The sequence below is a fragment of the Primulina tabacum genome, chromosome 15, assembly GCF_025594145.1.
Source record: "Primulina tabacum isolate GXHZ01 chromosome 15, ASM2559414v2, whole genome shotgun sequence".
Classification (NCBI taxonomy): domain Eukaryota; kingdom Viridiplantae; phylum Streptophyta; class Magnoliopsida; order Lamiales; family Gesneriaceae; genus Primulina; species Primulina tabacum.
Genome location: NC_134564.1, coordinates 4,915,640 through 4,933,037, shown reverse-complemented (window position 1 = coordinate 4,933,037; position 17,398 = coordinate 4,915,640). Strand labels below are relative to the sequence as shown.

At 35.1% G+C, this 17,398-nt stretch overlaps 3 protein-coding genes across 9 annotated transcripts; 2 read left to right on the top strand and 1 right to left on the bottom strand.

The window, feature by feature from the left end:
- The first annotated feature begins 3,158 nt into the window (after nucleotides 1–3,158).
- Nucleotides 3,159–7,267, top strand: LOC142526354 (uncharacterized). Of its 2 annotated transcripts, none has more exons than XM_075630690.1 (12): nucleotides 3,159–3,479; nucleotides 4,730–4,841; nucleotides 4,966–5,078; nucleotides 5,204–5,326; nucleotides 5,452–5,654; nucleotides 5,780–5,855; nucleotides 5,982–6,068; nucleotides 6,186–6,266; nucleotides 6,391–6,477; nucleotides 6,568–6,688; nucleotides 6,795–6,865; nucleotides 6,947–7,267. In XM_075630690.1, the coding sequence occupies exons 1-12, from the start codon at nucleotides 3,315–3,317 to the stop codon at nucleotides 7,028–7,030; spliced, it is 1,323 nt and encodes a 440-aa protein (XP_075486805.1). In that variant the 5' UTR covers nucleotides 3,159–3,314; the 3' UTR covers nucleotides 7,031–7,267. The 2 variants fall into 2 exon arrangements, with proteins under 2 accessions (XP_075486805.1, XP_075486806.1); XM_075630691.1 differs by lacking the exon at nucleotides 3,159–3,479 and adding an exon at nucleotides 4,488–4,635.
- A 438-nt stretch (nucleotides 7,268–7,705) lies between these two features.
- LOC142526353 (pentatricopeptide repeat-containing protein At2g17033) lies at nucleotides 7,706–10,300 on the top strand. 5 transcript variants are annotated; one of them, XM_075630688.1, is made up of 5 exons: nucleotides 7,706–8,047; nucleotides 8,127–9,332; nucleotides 9,426–9,533; nucleotides 9,666–9,751; nucleotides 9,945–10,300. In XM_075630688.1, the coding sequence occupies exons 1-2, from the start codon at nucleotides 7,727–7,729 to the stop codon at nucleotides 9,210–9,212; spliced, it is 1,407 nt and encodes a 468-aa protein (XP_075486803.1). In that variant the 5' UTR covers nucleotides 7,706–7,726; the 3' UTR covers nucleotides 9,213–9,332; nucleotides 9,426–9,533; nucleotides 9,666–9,751; nucleotides 9,945–10,300. The 5 variants fall into 5 exon arrangements, with proteins under 5 accessions (XP_075486803.1, XP_075486801.1, XP_075486802.1 ...); XM_075630686.1 differs by having other exon boundaries at nucleotides 9,426–9,751; XM_075630687.1 differs by lacking the exon at nucleotides 9,945–10,300 and having other exon boundaries at nucleotides 9,666–9,914.
- On the bottom strand, nucleotides 9,441–13,085 carry LOC142526352 (mechanosensitive ion channel protein 6-like). 2 transcript variants are annotated; one of them, XM_075630683.1, is made up of 5 exons: nucleotides 11,069–13,085; nucleotides 10,641–10,764; nucleotides 10,207–10,500; nucleotides 9,920–10,122; nucleotides 9,441–9,732 (listed from the first exon to the last, which is right to left on the bottom strand). In XM_075630683.1, exons 1-5 carry the CDS (start codon nucleotides 13,000–13,002, stop codon nucleotides 9,441–9,443), a joined length of 2,847 nt encoding a protein of 948 aa, XP_075486798.1. In that variant the 5' UTR covers nucleotides 13,003–13,085. The 2 variants fall into 2 exon arrangements, with proteins under 2 accessions (XP_075486798.1, XP_075486799.1); XM_075630684.1 differs by having other exon boundaries at nucleotides 10,644–10,764.
- Between the last annotated feature and the right edge of the window lie 4,313 nt (nucleotides 13,086–17,398).

Sequence of the window (17,398 nt, the reverse complement as noted above, 5' to 3'; positions counted from 1 at the left end):
AAAATTTAATTTTGAAAGTACATTTAAAATCTATTAAAAATAGTTTTAAAATGTAAATTTTGAATCTAAGTGAAACTTGTCTTATATTACACGTGTTACATATTAATTTAAATAATATATAAATTTTGAAAAATGATATTGATTAAACTTCTTTTTTGAAAATTAACCCTCCTATTTCGAATACGCTAAGAACAATAGGTTTTTTTTTAAAAAAATAATAAGGCCATTTTGCTAACTGTTTTCATATTAATATCTTATATATATAAATTAACTTGTTATATTAAGTTCAAGACCACCCCAACTTTAATTTCTGGATCCGTCCCTGCCCGAGATGAAAGGTTGACGTGAAGACTCGAGATAATGATATGGATTTTCAAATTTTTTTGGCCAACTCATCTAGAGATGATCCCGACTTAACACTTGTGATAGGGGTACTATTTTAATCCCTTTCTCCGATTATAGAGTCTTGTAATTGAAAACTCTCCATTTGGGAAACCAGTGAGTTCTAAATGCCTTTAATGATAGGCCTTTGTATTACCGACTGTAGAATATCCTGTAATTCGATCAAAGACAATTTTCTTATCGACTTGTTGTAGCTTATCCACAACTTCTGCATTTAGGACAAATTTGTTGAACTCGTTTTGAAACATTTCATGATGTTCTCTCAAATGTCTCTGCATTTTTATGATGACATACGATATCACTACTAACCATCTCTTATTAAGAAATCCGCGCTGTGTTGTTTTCCTTCTGTTGTGAGTTTTGTTAAAACTGCTACCCACCAACGATCACTGACATCTGTGTATAATACCAAATCATTTTTATCTTGAGGGATAACCATTTTTGGAAGTTTTTTACAAATTTTTTTTAGTTGGCTGAGCCCTTTTGTATGTTTTTCTTCAGATTCTGATAAGTTCCATCTTGCTCCCGATATCTAGGGTTTTTTTTTAAATTAATATAAATTAAAAATATAATTTTTAAAATATTACAAAATGGGTGGGTTCATGAAAATAATACAATGCGTGAATACTTTTCACGGATTCAACATTTAAAAAAATGTCACGCAGTGCGTCACGGATTCAAAATCCGTGAAAAGTTTTCACGGATTGTATTATTTTTTATGAAAATAATTTATTTTTTATTTTTATTTTTAAAAATGTTGAATCCGTGAACAGTTTTCACAGATTGTATTATTTTCATAAACCCACCCATTTTGTAATATTTTAATAAATATATTTTTAATTTATATTATTTTAAAAATACCCCGATATCTAACTTTGGTTATATTTACTTTTTTCAAATATTTCAAAGTATTAGAATAGTTTTTTCAAATAATTAATCTCGATCCTGTGTTCGGATCTATATTATTTGAGAAAAATCTCATCCTCAAACATTTAATTATACATTAATAAATAATTCTGTTTGTTTGAAATAATTTTATCTAGACTTTGATATCATTTCTAGCTCTAAGAAATCAATCAATTAAAATCAACAAATAAGTATATTTTTGTAATTTTATTGTTTTAGGGATTTTAAATAATTTTTGGGCTTAAGGAGTTAAGGTAAATTTATGTTTTGGTTTAGTGATTTATCTCCAATTTAATTTAAATTGTTATGGTGTGGATTACCTTATTTTAGATCTTTGAAATAAATACGATAATTATTTTATTTTTTATTGAAAAAAGCGATGAAAATTGAGTAACACTTCATGCATATATTTTTTTAGTAGGTTTCTTGTCACGACGGTCAATCATGCTCATATTTACAATAATAAGTAATACTTTTGAAATAAAAAGTAATATTTTTCTTGAGTGACATAAATATGATATGCGTATCACAAAATCAATTAAAAAGACCGTCTCATAAAAGTTTTTGTGCATTTTTGTTATACTATCACAACATTTTAAAATAAAGCACGATGAGATAGAGTAAAAATTTTGTTAAGATAATATAACATAAATTTGAAAAGACAAAGGAAAGAGAACAAATATTTTAATTAGTTTCTTAATATAAATCAAAATTTCTTTTGGAAATTCAACTACTCCTAACTCCTACATCCACATTCTTTACATGGCTTAGATTAATTTGCCCAAGTAAAATAAATCGAACAGGTTCTAATGTACACACGAGGATTTGAACCTGATCGACACGAGCTCAATAGAACATGATCATCTAATTAGTCAAGTTCTAGCTTACTATGATAAATTTGCTTCATTTGTAATTCTACTTTTTTTTCCCTACTGGAATACTAATTAGACGTCGTCAAACATGTTAGCAATGATCAATATCGAATATATTAATAATATCCGATATCATGTTAGCTGTATGACCGAGCGTTTGTCGCTATACCAAAAGCTATAGTTGGTGGTAATGGCGCAACTCAAATCTTTTAAACTACATAGCAGCTCAAACACCACGGTTCGACCGCTCTACCAAGCAGGGACAATTATTGCACCCAACAATCTTCCTCCCAATAATTGCACTCCTTGCAATCAATGAGAATAGAACACGTGACCTTGGCTCTGATACCAATTGTAGGACCGAGCGCTTGCCGCTTTACCAAAAGTTATAGCTGGTGGTAATGATGTAACTCAAATCTTTTAAACTGCATAGCAGCTCAAGCACCACGGTTCGATCGCTCTACCAAGCATGGACAATTATTGCACCCAATATTAGCACTCCAATTAAAAAAAATTGCTAATGAACTCCGATCAATCTCGAGCTGGCTTAATCCTCAATACCTTAGCTCGAGCACAAAATTCTCAGAGTCCTAACTCTCAGTTTCCCTACCTCTCTTTTCATATATGAGATGAACAACTAGTTGAATAATTTAATGTAATTAAGCACCGCATTTTTTAAATAAAACACCAAACAAACAGTACTGAAACACGAACGCAGATTCGCAGAAGGCCAACAAATGGCAAAAATTTCAACTCACCAACCACCACTACGTAGGAAGAATACTTCAAAAATCTCATGTTAATTTGTTAGGACCAAACTCAAGTCAACCTACTGCTATTACCAAGTAATAATAATATGACTTGGTTTTTGTTTATTTAAAAATAATATTTTTCAACTATGTTGCGTTGCAAGAACCCCACGCCGATTCTTTCGGCAGCTGGCTGTATATATAACCCTCTGCTTCATCCAAGCTCTTCAATATTCTTGTTTTCTTCATTGCACTGTTTTTTTTACCACTTATAATATTTATATTAAGCAGAAAGGTGTTTCTTTCATTCTCTCCGGCCATTTTCCATTCTTTTGAATATACCAAGGGTTACTGTATTCTCTATAATATTTGAATACATCGAAGAATGGATAACTGGAAGAATTTGATCCACCTTTTCGTGACATTATTTCTATCGTATTTCGCGTCGTTACTGGTGAACCCAACTATCGCGGACGTCACCCTTGAGGCGGTTTGCCCCGGACAAGATGAATGCTCACTCGCCATTTATCTTACAGGCTTCCAACAGGCGGTATGTTTGTTCGTGCGTTCGTGTGTGTATGGCGTATGCATGAGTACTATTGTTCATATATTTTCGTGTGCGCGCGCGCAAACACACACACAGTCCTGCACATTATTGGATTTGTGCTTGCAATGTTTGAAAGTTCTGATAAGTCGATTGCCGGCACCAATATTCGCCCCGCCCTTATGCGCGTGAACACACTATATTTTGATGGCATAAAAACTCTTATGTGACATATGTTATATTCATTTATAAAAAAAATTTAGTTTTATGTCTAAAATATTACTTTTTATTGTAAATATGAGTTTGATTGACCCGTCTCACGAATAAAGATCTGTGAGATCATCTCACAAGACCTATGTAGTGATAAAATAGGTGAAGAACATCAAATTTTTTAATCAAGTACATTATATTATCAAATTATAACTCTTCACATGAGTAATTTACGAGAAAAAATCTTTTATAACACTTTTGTATAACAATAGGAGTACTACCACCAATAGAAAGTTATCGTATGTATTGATTATGAAAAGTTAAAAGAATTACAACTCATTAATTAAAAATACTATACAGAATGATACGATGAATGTTGCAGAAGATTTTTTATCCCGAAATTGATTCCGTAGCAAGATTATGGGTTTCGAAAATGGGTTATGTGGTTGCGCGGACAATAAAAATATTTATTTATTTTTTTGAAATAAAACTTAGGACATATCGTAGAACTTTATATATATTAGCCAGCTATTTTTGACTGGGTCTTCATATATTGTTAAAATGACAAAGATAATTGAATGATTAGGAAATTCTACTTGATTGTGATTAAATAACTGCTCAATTATTAATTTATTTACATGCTTACAAGTTTAGTATCATTGAATCCTTCAACAGTAGACACAGTCAAATAAACAAAAAAATAAAATAAATATAAAAATAAAAATAAAATTCAGTAATTTTATTTTATTAACAATTTGAGGCCCTATATCTGTAACTAAAGCCTAGCCCAAACAAAGCCCATTATAGAGAGAACTTGGCCCAACTTGATGTAATCCATGGGGTTTGGCGCGGTGCCGAAGAACAAAAAATTTCACGAAAAAGTGGAAGCATACTCCGGTGAATTTAAACTATTTCCCGATGAAGAAAATGAGAGAAACTTGTTCGATTCGAAGTATTGCTTTGATTTTTGGATGATCATGAAACAAATAATAATGTTGAATGTGGTGGTGAAACTAATGGTTTGGTGTTTTTTTTGTAAAATGCAGATTGCAGGATTAGGTTCTGTGATTATGACGCCGCTGATGGGGAATTTATCCGATGCTTATGGTCGGAAAATTTTGCTCACGATCCCCATGATCCTCTCCACTATTCCTTTCAGTACGTAATCTTTTTTTTTTTCCATTTTTTTGGCACTAATTCAGCTCTTGAAGTTAATTTTCGATTGTTGTAGTTGTTTTCAATTTTTGCGGATTTTTTTCTCAAAATTTTGATTTATGTGCAGCGATATTGGCGTTCAAGAGGACTACTGAGTTCTTCTATGTATACTATGCTTTGAAGACTATAACATCCATGGTTTGCGACGGCGGCGTTATTTGCCTTTCTCTCGGTTATGTGGTAATTGTTAAGGATATTTCTTTGTTTTTTTTTTTTTCCATTGCAAGAGCGAAAGTATTAATCGAGTTGCGAGCGATTTTTACCCAATTGTGTTTGTATCTCAAGAAAATTACATAATATTTCAGGCGGACAACGTATCAGAGGGGAAGCGTGTTTCGGCTTTTGGACTGTTTTCCGGTGTAATATCTGCTGCAACAGTTTTTGGTACATTAGCCGCTCGATTACTTCCGACTGCTCAAATTTATCAGGTCTTTCTTCTCTCATTATTTCGCATATTGAGTTAACTTTTACTGAACTAAGTAATGTGCCACGCCATTTGGGCAAACTCAAGGTGAATTGATTGATCTAAACTTCCGATTGTATCACCATTCAGGTAGCAGCAGTTTCATCTGTAGCTGCACTAGTGTACATGAGAATTTTTCTCAAGGACGCGCCTCGTGATATCGAGCCTCTAGAGGAACCAATCTTGAAACCAGGGAATGAAAACACCGAAGCTGGTAATGGATCATTGGAAGACACAGAGATCATCAAGAAAATATCTTTGCCAAAGCATATAATTCGCTTGTTGAGTAGCAGGTAACGTGAAATTTCAGATTTTTGCAATGTAAAGAATCTGAAGATAGTGTTTTTTTATGGATCTTTGTTATTGGTGTACTGAAATGGTAATCATGTCTCAATATAATCTGTGATTCTCATTGCAGTGTTACATTTTCGCTAGCATCATTTGTTGCTTTCTTCAATAGCCTGGCAGAGGCGGGGATTCAAGCTTTCTTGATGGTACTCTCTTTCTCTACATTAATCCGACATAAAGACCGTTGGTAGTTGTGCTGATAATTTGTGGTTATATGGTGTAAAATCTCTTTTGTTTAGTGTTTACATTGTTGTTACCATTTTTTACTGCAGTATTTCTTGAAGGCACGTTTCCACTTCAACAAAGACCAATTCGCTGATATATGGCTCATTACCTACATTACAGCAACCATATCAAATGTAATATCAAATTGCCAATTGTTAATATATTATGCCGTAATTGTCCGTGTTTCCTCATCAAATTTCTTGTTTGATGCACTGAAGTTTTTTGCTCAATAATTATTGAAACTTGTGCAGATGGTCTTGATGCCCATTTTGGGTTCACTCCTTGGAGAGGAGGCATTGCTTTGTATTGGACTTTTTGCTGGATTCGTCAATGTAACCATACCTTCCAACTCACTAAGCCCTCTATTTGTTTACAGCAATAAATTTGTGGTAACTTTGTCAAGTGTGGCTAATTTAATAACGGAGAAATGACGTTTTGGTTTCTGGTTTTGTGCAGATGCTACTCGACAGCATAGCTTGGGCACCATGGGTACCTTACGCTTCTGCTTTGTTGGGCTTACTCCTTAGCCTTGCAAGTCCTAGCGTGAGTTGCTCATAATACATATCGATTTCACTGTTTTCATTATTATGGTAGCTTAATGCTGATGAAAATATTTTTTTCCCAAACACACAGATAAGATGCATTATTTCGAAACAAGTTGGACCCTATGAGCAGGGCATCGCTCAAGGATGCATTTTGGGCATATCAGCATTAGCCAATGTCGCGTCTCCGTTGATTTTCAGTCCTCTTTCAGGTGATCCTAGAAAAAATATTTATTTTCTTATTCTCTACTCGCGTAGGTAGAAGGTTGTAAACACCCATCTCAAACTCACATTTTAACCTTATTCTTCTATATCCAGCATTATTCTTGTCCGAATCGGCTCCATTTAATTTCCCTGGTTTCAGCATTCTTTGCGTTGGTCTTGCTTGGGTAAGTAATTCTTGGCCTCAAACTTGCAATAAATTTTGAAATTTAAATGCTAATCATTTGCTATTATGTTATAATGTGCAGTTTGTTGGATTCCTTTTAAGTACAATGATTAAGATTCTTCCAGTTTTGTCAAGACGACGGAATCAGCCATGCACATTGGCCTAAGTACTACTATACGTATGCGACTTGTAGGTTTACATTATACTTTTGTTTTTGTCATGTATTTCATCGGCTCGTGAAGTTAGTGTCATTGGTTTGATGACATAATGCCATTGGAATTTGTAAATGATGATTCCATTTATTTATGTCGAGAAGAATGTGTAAATATTATATGGCGTATGCTATGTGATTCTGCATTTGTTGTTCTACTAGAAAATTTGGCGATTAATAAAATTTGTTTATCATGTAGTTAGTTGTTCTTGATTCTCCTTTACCTTTTTATTTTCTCCTTCAAATAAGATTTACTCATATGACAATGAAGACAATGGTTACGTAAATTAGCTTTTCAGTCTCTTGTTAGACGGTCTCACGAATCTTTATCTGTGAAATGGGTCAAACCTACTGATATTTACAATAAAAAGTAATACTCTTTGCATAAAAAATAATATTTTTTATGAATGATCCAAATAAAAGATCCGTCTCACAAAATACGACCCGTGAGATCGTTCAACACAAGTTTTTGTCTTTGCGCAGCTAAAATCAAATGTCACACTAATTTTATTTTTTAAAATAATCCCATTTAACTAAAAGAATATCGCCAAATAATTAATAAAAAAGGAAGTTTGATCCGCAAATTTCAAATTAACCCGAAAAAGTGATAATTTACAATTCATAAATTAGTCATAGGTGGACTGGGGAAGAATGATAACCATAGAAAGGGTAAAAAAAAGATTGTTGACTAAACGGATGATAATCGGCGGTGGCGGGTATCCGCTATCTGCGACACCAGTTCCCACTCATTTCTGCCGCCGGAGGTGCCTATTACAGCCGGTAGCATGCAAGCTTACGAAACAAGGTGAGCACTTACTCACGGCCCTCGTCATCGCCGAAGATCCTACAGCATCCACTGGCTTACTACGCAAATTCGTTGCCTCTTCTTCCAAGCACGTGGCACTCAACACCCTCTCCCATCTCCTCTCACCGTCCACCTCCCACCCCCGCCTCCGCAAGCTTGCTTTTCCTGTAAGTAGTATTCGTGACTCTCTATCTAAATCTTGGTAATTTTTTAGTACAAACATTTATTGTGTTAATGCAAATGTAGCTGTACCTGATGATTAGACAAGAAACATGGTTCATCTGGAATGCTAAGCTGGTGGCGGATTTGATTGCTTGTCTATACAAGCAAGAAAGGTTCGATGAAGCAGAAAATTTATTCTCTGAAACAGTTTTAAAACTGAGGTTTAAGGAGAGGGATCTGTGTATGTTTTATTGTAATTTAGTAGCTTTTCATGCTAAGCACAAGTCCATTAAAGGGTGTCTTGATTTATGTGAAGAATTAAGTCAGCTCGTGTTTCAATCATCTTCTGTATATATCAAGCAGAGAGGTTACGAGTCAATGATAGGGGGGTTTTGTGAAATGGGATTTCCAGATAGAGCTGAGAACTTGATTCAAGAAATGAAAGAAATGGGCTTAAAGCCGTCTGGTTTTGAGTTGAGATCTCTTGTATATGGCTATGGACAAATGGGATGTCTTGAGGATATGAAGCGATGCGTGGTTCAAATGGAGAACGACGGTTTCAACGTGGATACAGTTTGCTGTAATATGGTGCTTTCATCATTTGGAGCTCAAAATAAGCTTTCTGATATGAATTCATGGTTGAAGAAAATGAGAAGTTCGAGCATTGTTTCATCGATTAGAACTTATAATTCTGCTTTAAATTCATGTCCAAACGTTCTCTTCTTGCTTAGAGATTTAAAAAATGTACCTCTGTCGATCAAAGAGTTGGTTGATAATTTGAATAAAGATGAGGCTGATTTGATTCTTGAATTAGTGAAATCATCAGTTCTTGATCAGGCTATGGAGTGGAGCTCTTCTGAGTTGAAGCTCGATTTGCACGGAATGCATTTGAGTGCCGCGTATTTGATTCTGCTACATTGGTTTGATGAGCTAAAACTGAAGTTTGACGCTGGAAACTATGGGACCCCAAGTGAAATATCTGTGGTTTGTGGGTCCGGAAAGCATAGTTCTACAAGAGGAGAATCGCCTGTGAAAGGATTGGTAAAGGAAATGATGATTAGAATGAAATGCCCGTTGAGGATTGATAGGAAGAACACTGGGTGTTTCATCGCCAAAGGAAAAGTATTCAAGGACTGGTTATGTCACGAGGATTCCAGCATAATTCCTTGATCCTTCTCAAAGTTCTGAAAGCAAATACTCAGCACTTTCTAGATAATATGCAGTGTAAATGTTGTAAGAGAATAACAGAGAAGCAAAAAAGATAATCTGTATTCAATCTCTGTCGCAAAAGTAAGCAACCATCATTCTCATTCAGGAGATGAGCATATGTTTATTCTACAATTTGAAAATTTTACAAAATTTTCCTATTTGCTATTATTGCAGCAATTGAAAAGTATTTCAGTTGACTGGAGGTGGGGGCCATGTTGAAGTGATCCTGCCGGAGTTAAGAGGAGGCATTGCTCGAATATTGATGTCGACTGGATACAAACGGTACTGTATGTCGAGCTCTTTGAAAATTTTTACCATCTCTTCCACGAAAAGAGCTCGTCTATTCCACCTTTCTCCCATATCCTGATGGTTCATCCGGTGTCTCATCCATACCGAGAGTTTCAATCTATGCAGGTCTTCAAGATTCATCAATACTACTGTTGGTGAGGGGTACCAGTGCTCACTCTTGTTCTCAATGTAACTGCGTTAGCAAAAGTGAGGTAAATGTTGGAAATCATACGACAGAGTTTGGAATATATACACTGTAATACTATTTATTTAAGATTCAACAGTAAACAATTGCATAACAAAGAATGCGAAATGTGCAACCATGTCTAGGGAGTTCCTGAAATTCATGAGCCAATAATAAAGGATGAAACGATATCTACCTTGTTATTCTTTGCTTTATCACAGCAATCTTCTCTACTGGTGTAGCAATATGGACAGCAAAATCGACCGAGTCGCCCATATCTGGACTACGATAATAATTGCTTATCGGCTTTGTTGCGAGAGTTACATTCGGATATAATATCTTTTGATTGTCGAATCTCAAGAAAACCGTAGTCAATATGTTCATTTCTTCCACAATCATCTGAAATATTCGAAAATGAGACAAATTTTCCAGTGAGAACGTGGAAGAAAAAACTTATCTAAGCTGTTTTCTCTGTTGTGTTACCTGAACTCCATCAATCTCACATCGATCACCTACATCGAAAGGATGCATAACAAATACGAATATGACAGCCTCAAAGACTGTCTTGCAAGTGTTTCCGAATATAAATGCCACAACCACGATCTGGGAACTGATGAACAGCAGAAACTTGCTTGTTGCAATTTCAAGAATCACGAGGCAGATCACGAAGATGATGATGCCGGCTATAACATTCACTATCTGATGTAGCTTGTTAACTGCTGTTTTTGTGTCGTTTAATGTCAAGGCTAGAGCTTTTCTTTCTCGGAAGGCATTGACCTGCACAATCAGACATGATCATCATGAACTTGGCTTGAATTTATTTAGTTTTCATCAAGAAATATTCTGGAACCACCAATATGAATAATTTTTTATTTTTTTTGTTGTAGATCTAAATTTTGGTCATGTGTTATTCCTACCACCCAACTTTTCAGGGATGCTTTGGTGATTTTTTCAATTTCGGTTGATCCTTCAATCACATTCAAGGTCTTCAAAGCCTCTTCTTCCCGCAAGAAACGCATCAGATCTATCGGGTAGATGAACCTGGCAGAATATAAAGTACTTTAACCTTGAATAGCAAGCTGGAAAAATTGTGTTACGCTAGATTCAAGTAATCCAAGAGTCCTTTTCTAATCTTGCTATGAAAGACCAAGTGGCTGCCATCATATGAGAAGTCATAGCTATTAGTATTGTTGTAACCCAATCCTTTTAAACCTAATGACAGCAATATTTCACGTTTTGATTGTTGTCACATAGATAACTATCTAGGAAGATGGGAAATTGTTCCTAAACAACAATGTAGAATTAACCATCTAAACAAAGAGAACAGGTGTGTAATTAGACTCACTTGGCACCAGGCTTGGCCACATTTCGAAAAATTTTCCGGGCTGCAACTTTAGCCTCATATTCGCTCTTAATCTGTGTGGCAGCTTCATCACCTTGTGAGCTATCGAGTACTTGTTCATCCAGAGTCGAGAGAACCCCATGCTTCACAGTATTCATTAATCTTTTCATATTCCAAGCAGAAACATTCTTGTTATTCAATTTATGAAGCTTGTCAATTGACAGACCTTTATCTTCTTGGTTTTTGGGTGTCTGTCCAGAAATCTTGAAGCTCGCCCCCTTTATCGATTTCGGGGGCATCCCTCCCTGTAAGTTGCTTGTGAACTTTTCACTCTTTAAAGGTAGAAAAGATGGTGTTCTAAGCTCGGGTGGAAGAGTCGCCCCTGCATTTTGAAGCCTCAAAACCTCAGCCATAGTTCTCTCTTCTTCCTCCTGGCGGCACTGCATCTCTATCAACGGAGGGCCGGATAATGTCTCGATCACATACTGATTGAACAGCGTTTCTTGGATACGATCAAAGAACGTGCTTACGTGAAACGAAGAAGCGAGAACTTTTACCATAAGTGTCTTCGCCAGCCACAGCGAAGTCCCCACCAGCATACATATCATCAACTTGTTTACATACAGAAGAAACTCATTGTTCCCCTCAACCTTCTGATCGAGCATGTAATGCCAAGAAATGAGAACCAACCCCAACCAGATGCAGTTCTGAACAGCCTTACGCACCCCATAAACGAAATATAAAACCCTTTTACGCATGAAAAAATTCCTCTCAACAAAGAAAACCGCTACCCTAATCCCCCAACCAGACACCAGTCTCCCACATATCAAAACAAGTATCAGCATCTCCCATTTCCATAAACTCAATCCCCTTAATTTCTTTCTCTTCCACTCTGAAATCACAAGAGTACATACCAAAGCCGTGACAATAAGAATAAGACTGATCCATTGTGCTATTGTCAATGCATCAAATTTAGCCTTCTTGTACTCATCAGGAAGATCTTCATCGAACAATGGGTCTTCCTCTTCATCATCCCTCGGCATTGTGATCATTCCGGATGCCCTTCCTAGAATCCCAGATCGGATTTGGCCTGATTTGAGGATACCGGACCTTCTATCGGGTATCTCAGGCGGGTCCATCAACCTAGACCTAGTCTTCAACCTGCCTAGATTAGTAACTCTCCTCTGAACTGAGGTGCACCTCAATACCTGACCCTCATCACCCCCACCATTTTCAAAATTATTCGCCACATTCATGGATCGTCTCCTGTTAACCCTTCTGTGATTTAGATTCTCATCCTCATCAGAAGAGGATCCATTGTTTTTTCTAGAATTCCTTTGCTCATCAGGGCCTATATCAACCACATTAATACCTCCAGAGTCTTGATGATCCTGGAAAGAAACTCTAAGCTCCTTTGAAGTTGGATAGCTACGATATTCATCAAACCTGTTATTCTGATCCTTAAAAGAACTGCAATTAAGAGGGCCTGTTTTATTATTACTTTGATTGCCATGGCGAAGCTCATCCATTTCCAAATCCATGTCCAGGGAAGTTTCGCCTCCCGCAGCCTTCTGTTTATTCAAAAACTGGCCAATCAGCTTCACTGAAGGCTCCTCACCAAAAGAGAATCCGCCTTTTTGCATGGCGCCGTCTCCACCTTCACCCCAGAATTCCAGGCTCGATTCCCTCCAAATGTTCTTGTCACCGAGGGTTGTGGTGGCGGCTGGTCGATCACTGCCACCATCGATTTTAACGATGACTTCTGAAGATCCCGGCATGTGGTTGTGGGAGGCGGAGTCGGATGATTCGCGGCGATGATCCGACAAAATGGGCTGATTCTCGTATTTCGCATCGTCTTCTGTTACACTGCCTGCAGAAATTCTTCTTCCATGCTTATGGGATTTGAATGAATTCTTGAAAGACGAAGAAAAGTCCATCAGTGGCAAACAAAAATTAATCAAGAATCGCCAATAGAGAAATGGAGATTGAGAATAGATATTCCCTTTTGGTTGTCTATATATCAAAGATTGGAAGACGAGAACTCTTCGGTTTCGAGTTTTGACAAGGTTACATGATGGATACATACATACTGATGCGTACATATAGACACACACTCACATGTAAAGTATACATATTTTATTTTCCATGTTAATTGGATATAAGAATTTTTTTTAAAATAAGATATATAATTAATCTTTGGGGTTGAAAATAATTTAAATTTGATGCATTGCATAATTATTGAACAAGCACCAAAAAACGACTAAAACTAATTAGTGCATTTCGTTCGGATTTAGTAGCATGCATATAGATGTATAATTTAATGTGGATATTATGAATGTCTTTTCGAGAAAAAACATCAAGTGTCACGATTTACAATAGTTGATAACAAAGGTAAATCACAATTAATCCACTCGAAAATTGAGTTGGATTTAACGGTTTCATGTGTTAGAAAAGATCTGCATTTGTTGTTCTTTTCATATGCTTTAGCGATTCGAAAAACCGAAGAAGAAAAAAGTGTTTGAATTTTAGTGATGAGAGTTCATTCCAATCGAAACTCCTCCCATGTATTGGTTAAATCCCGAACCGCCAAAAGAGAATATGAATACATACAGAGGCAAAAACTTGTGTGAGACAGTTTCACGGGTCGTATTTTGTGAGACAGATCTCTTATTTGGGTCATCCATGAAAAAATATTACTTTTTATGATAAGAATATTACTTTTTATTGTGAATATCGGTAGGATTGACCCTTCTCACAGATAAAAATTCGTGAGACAGTCTCACAAGAGATCTACTCATATACAGATATTGGACAACCCACAACATAAACAGAAATCCATACCGAATCGAATTGCTTCCAATTCTACACTTAGTACTAGGCCCAAACAACGAGCAACACCCGCCTTAGCTCCCATCACTTGTCCCCTAGAATTTCTAATCACGGCTTCCGCACTATACCTATTATTGGTGATATTGTAACCCACATCTTCATCCAATATCAATTGATTTGTCAATGGAACTAACCACCTCGATTCTGAATTCAACTCATTAGTAAATATCGGATTATCACCTCTGTATGTAGCATTAAAGAGTGAAAAGTTCACAAGTAACTTACGAAATGCCTCCACTTTCAACAAGTTACTACCTAAAAATACTATTTCATCCACACCTCTTGTACATTCCATAATAGAATAATATTAAAATACTTCGTGAAAAAATGTTAGCCAAAATGCTAAAATTCGAAGTATAAAAACAGCAATTAAGCAGCAGTAAACGAAAACAGAATCTTATAGATACAAATAGAGTACTAAAAAATAGCATGCAACTGGAAGTATAAATATCAAGTATATAAAATAATAGGAAACAAGAAAATCAAATCGAGACTTGTACGAACAACTACAGTTTCTTTAAAACAGATCTGTCTCTTCCGACGGTACTTTGAGGATCATGACGCACAACTGTTTTCCGGGATACAACGACAAAATCATGTAGTAACTTAGCACGAAGTAACTACACCGGAGAACTGAAAACGTGCCTTCATTTTATCATCAAAACTTAATGGAGACCGAACGAAAAACTAACAATATGAAATGCAAAAGAATGCTTTAGTGAGATCTTGAGTGTATTTTATAAAAAAATGTATTTCTTTTATATATGGATTGAGAAAATGAATAAGCTATTTATAAACTCTGAAATGCACACCAAAAGTTATGCTAGATTAATTAATTCAATTAATCTTGCAATTTACTCAAGAATATGAAAAATCAAAAGTCTACAATTTATTCAAGAACGCGGAAAGCCAAAAGACATTTCCAGAATCATGAGCTACAACTAACTCAAAATGTGGAGAGCCAAAAGACACTATCACATTCATGAGCAATAATTTTCATCAAACTTTAAATTTAATTCAAATTTCCAGAAATCCCCCACATGAATGAAAACTGATACAAATCTTGGTGATAAAGTTCTACAGTTGAATCTTGAATACAATAGATAGATGTTACCTTTTGAACCTTTCCTTGTGAAATATATTTGTTTTACTAACTAACTAGTAGATATGATGTCCTTGAATTTTTCTGTCTTTTATGTAAATTAATATATTTCACACATAAATCTCCCTTATACGATTATGTTATCATGATTGTGTTCATTTTTTGTCATGAACACATGTCTGGTTCTGCGAGAGATTCTAGAATTGAGCCTAACAATTCCTTCAAAGCGGCCCCACTTTTCTCTCACATACGTGATGCCTTATTTTTTGTCATTAGAATCATTAAAATTCGTATGCTTATCCTCAACATTCATTGTTTCATAATAGTAATAGACTAGAGATAACTCCCACGGTGATCCACCAAATCAGTACGATTAGGTTTTTCCATTGACCTAGTTCTTAGGATCTCTAGTCAGCATATGTTGGGTTTTTCTTTGCACCAATTTATTCTATATCTTAAGCCCCATTCTCTTTGATGATTTCGCAACAAACTCTCTATTTATTCCTTTTTTCAACTATCTGCTATATTATCCTTTGACTTTACATAGTTTATAGAGATAACTCCAGTTGAGAGTAGTTGTCAATTGTATCGTATCTACGATATATATGTCTAAACTTATCTTTATACATATTGTTTTGTTCATTTCCAATAGCATATTGATTATCACAATGTTTATATATAGTCAGCGCAATTTTTTCTCGTTTTGGAACATTTTCTAAGAATTGACGCAATTATTCAGCCTCTTCAGTACATATGTCAAGAGTATAAACTCATATTCCATTGTGGATTTAGCTATTATAGTTTGTTTAGAATATTTTCATGCAATTGTTGCACCTCCTAAAGTGAATACAAATTTATTTGTGGATTTTTAATATTTCATATCAGATATCCAGTTTGTATCACTATATCCTTCAGTAACAGCGGGATATCTAGTATAATGCAGTTCATGGTCACGAGTGTGCCTTAAGTACCTTAGCAATCTGATAATCACTTTCCAGTATTTAACTCATGGATTACTCGTGAATATACTCAATTTGCTTATTACATAATATATGTCTTGTATTGTACAACTCATTAAGTACATCAGACCTTCCGATGACTCGAGAGCATTCTAATTTAGAGATGCTCTCACCTCTATTTTTTTTTATATATGTTGATTTGTATCAATCGAGGTTCTAGCCAATACAGAGTCATCCTTATTGAGTTTATCAAAGATTTTGTTCACATAATGTGACTGATTTAGAACTATCCCTTCTGATATTTTATGAATTTTAATTCAAAAGATCACATTGGATAAGCCCAAATCTTTCAGTTCGAATCTTGAGTTCAACAACCTTTTGGTGAATTTAATCATCATATCATTGCTATCAATGATAAGCATGTTATCAACATAAATACATAAAATGACATAACCATTTTCAGTGTCCTTTACTTATACACATTTGAAGGATTCACTGAATTTAAATCCACTTTCTATCATGAATTTATCAAATTTTTCATGTCATTGTTTTGGTGCTTGTTTTAAGCCATATAGAGATATCACAAGTTTACAAACTTTATTTTCTTTCTCAGTAGCAGAAAAACCCTCATTTTGTCCCATGTAAATTTTTCCTTCTAAATATCCATTTAGAAAAAGTTGTCTTTATACATCCATTTTTTTTCCTTCAAAATTTGGCAAGGCAACAATCGCAAGTATTACACGAATAGAGAGTATTCTCGTTACAGGAGAATAAGTGTCGAAGTAATCAAGCCCTTCAAATTGATGGTAACCCTAGATTACCAATATGACTTTATAATTATCTATGGCTCCTTCTGATTTCATTTTGAGTTTGAAAATCCATTTGAAGTCTAGTGGTTTGCTTCACGGAGGAAGATCCACTAATTCTCATGTATGATTTTGGAAATTCCATTTCGGAATTGATAGCCTCTTTCCATTGAGGTCCCTCAGATAAATTAACTGTTTGTTTGAAACTTTGAGGTTCATTTTTTATTATGAAAGTGATTAAATCCGAACCAAATGATTTATTTGTCATATCTCTCTTACTACGTCTAGGTTCAACCTCATGGTTAACTTCTTGTTATTTTCCAACTGTCTCATGTGAGCTTTTAGATGAACTTGGTTCTTCTTTAGATTTACATGGAAAAACATGTTCAAATAACAAAGTATTTCTTGATTCCATTATCGTACTTGTGAATATCAGTTATTTGATATTTATGTACAAGGAAATGATAAATGCTACTGTTTTGTGTATACCCAATGAAAATACAATCAACGATTTTCATTCCTATCTCTACCTTCTTTGAAGTGACTATTGCCATCTTGTCAAGACACCTCACACTTG

Coding starts and splice junctions, on each gene's coding strand:
- LOC142526353 (XM_075630688.1), top strand. CDS start 7,727: ATGATAACCATAGAAAGGGTAAAAAAAAGATTGTTGACTAAACGGATG. Junction 8,048..8,126: donor TCCGCAAGCTTGCTTTTCCT/GTAAGTAGTATT, acceptor ATGCAAATGTAG/CTGTACCTGATGATTAGACA.
- LOC142526354 (XM_075630690.1), top strand. CDS start 3,315: ATGGATAACTGGAAGAATTTGATCCACCTTTTCGTGACATTATTTCTA. Junction 6,267..6,390: donor TTTTTGCTGGATTCGTCAAT/GTAACCATACCT, acceptor GGTTTTGTGCAG/ATGCTACTCGACAGCATAGC. Junction 6,866..6,946: donor TTTGCGTTGGTCTTGCTTGG/GTAAGTAATTCT, acceptor TATAATGTGCAG/TTTGTTGGATTCCTTTTAAG.
- LOC142526352 (XM_075630683.1), bottom strand. CDS start 13,002: ATGGACTTTTCTTCGTCTTTCAAGAATTCATTCAAATCCCATAAGCAT. Junction 10,501..10,640: donor CATCCCTGAAAAGTTGGGTG/GTAGGAATAACA, acceptor CTGATTGTGCAG/GTCAATGCCTTCCGAGAAAG. Junction 9,733..9,919: donor ATAAAGCAAAGAATAACAAG/GTAGATATCGTT, acceptor TTGCTAACGCAG/TTACATTGAGAACAAGAGTG.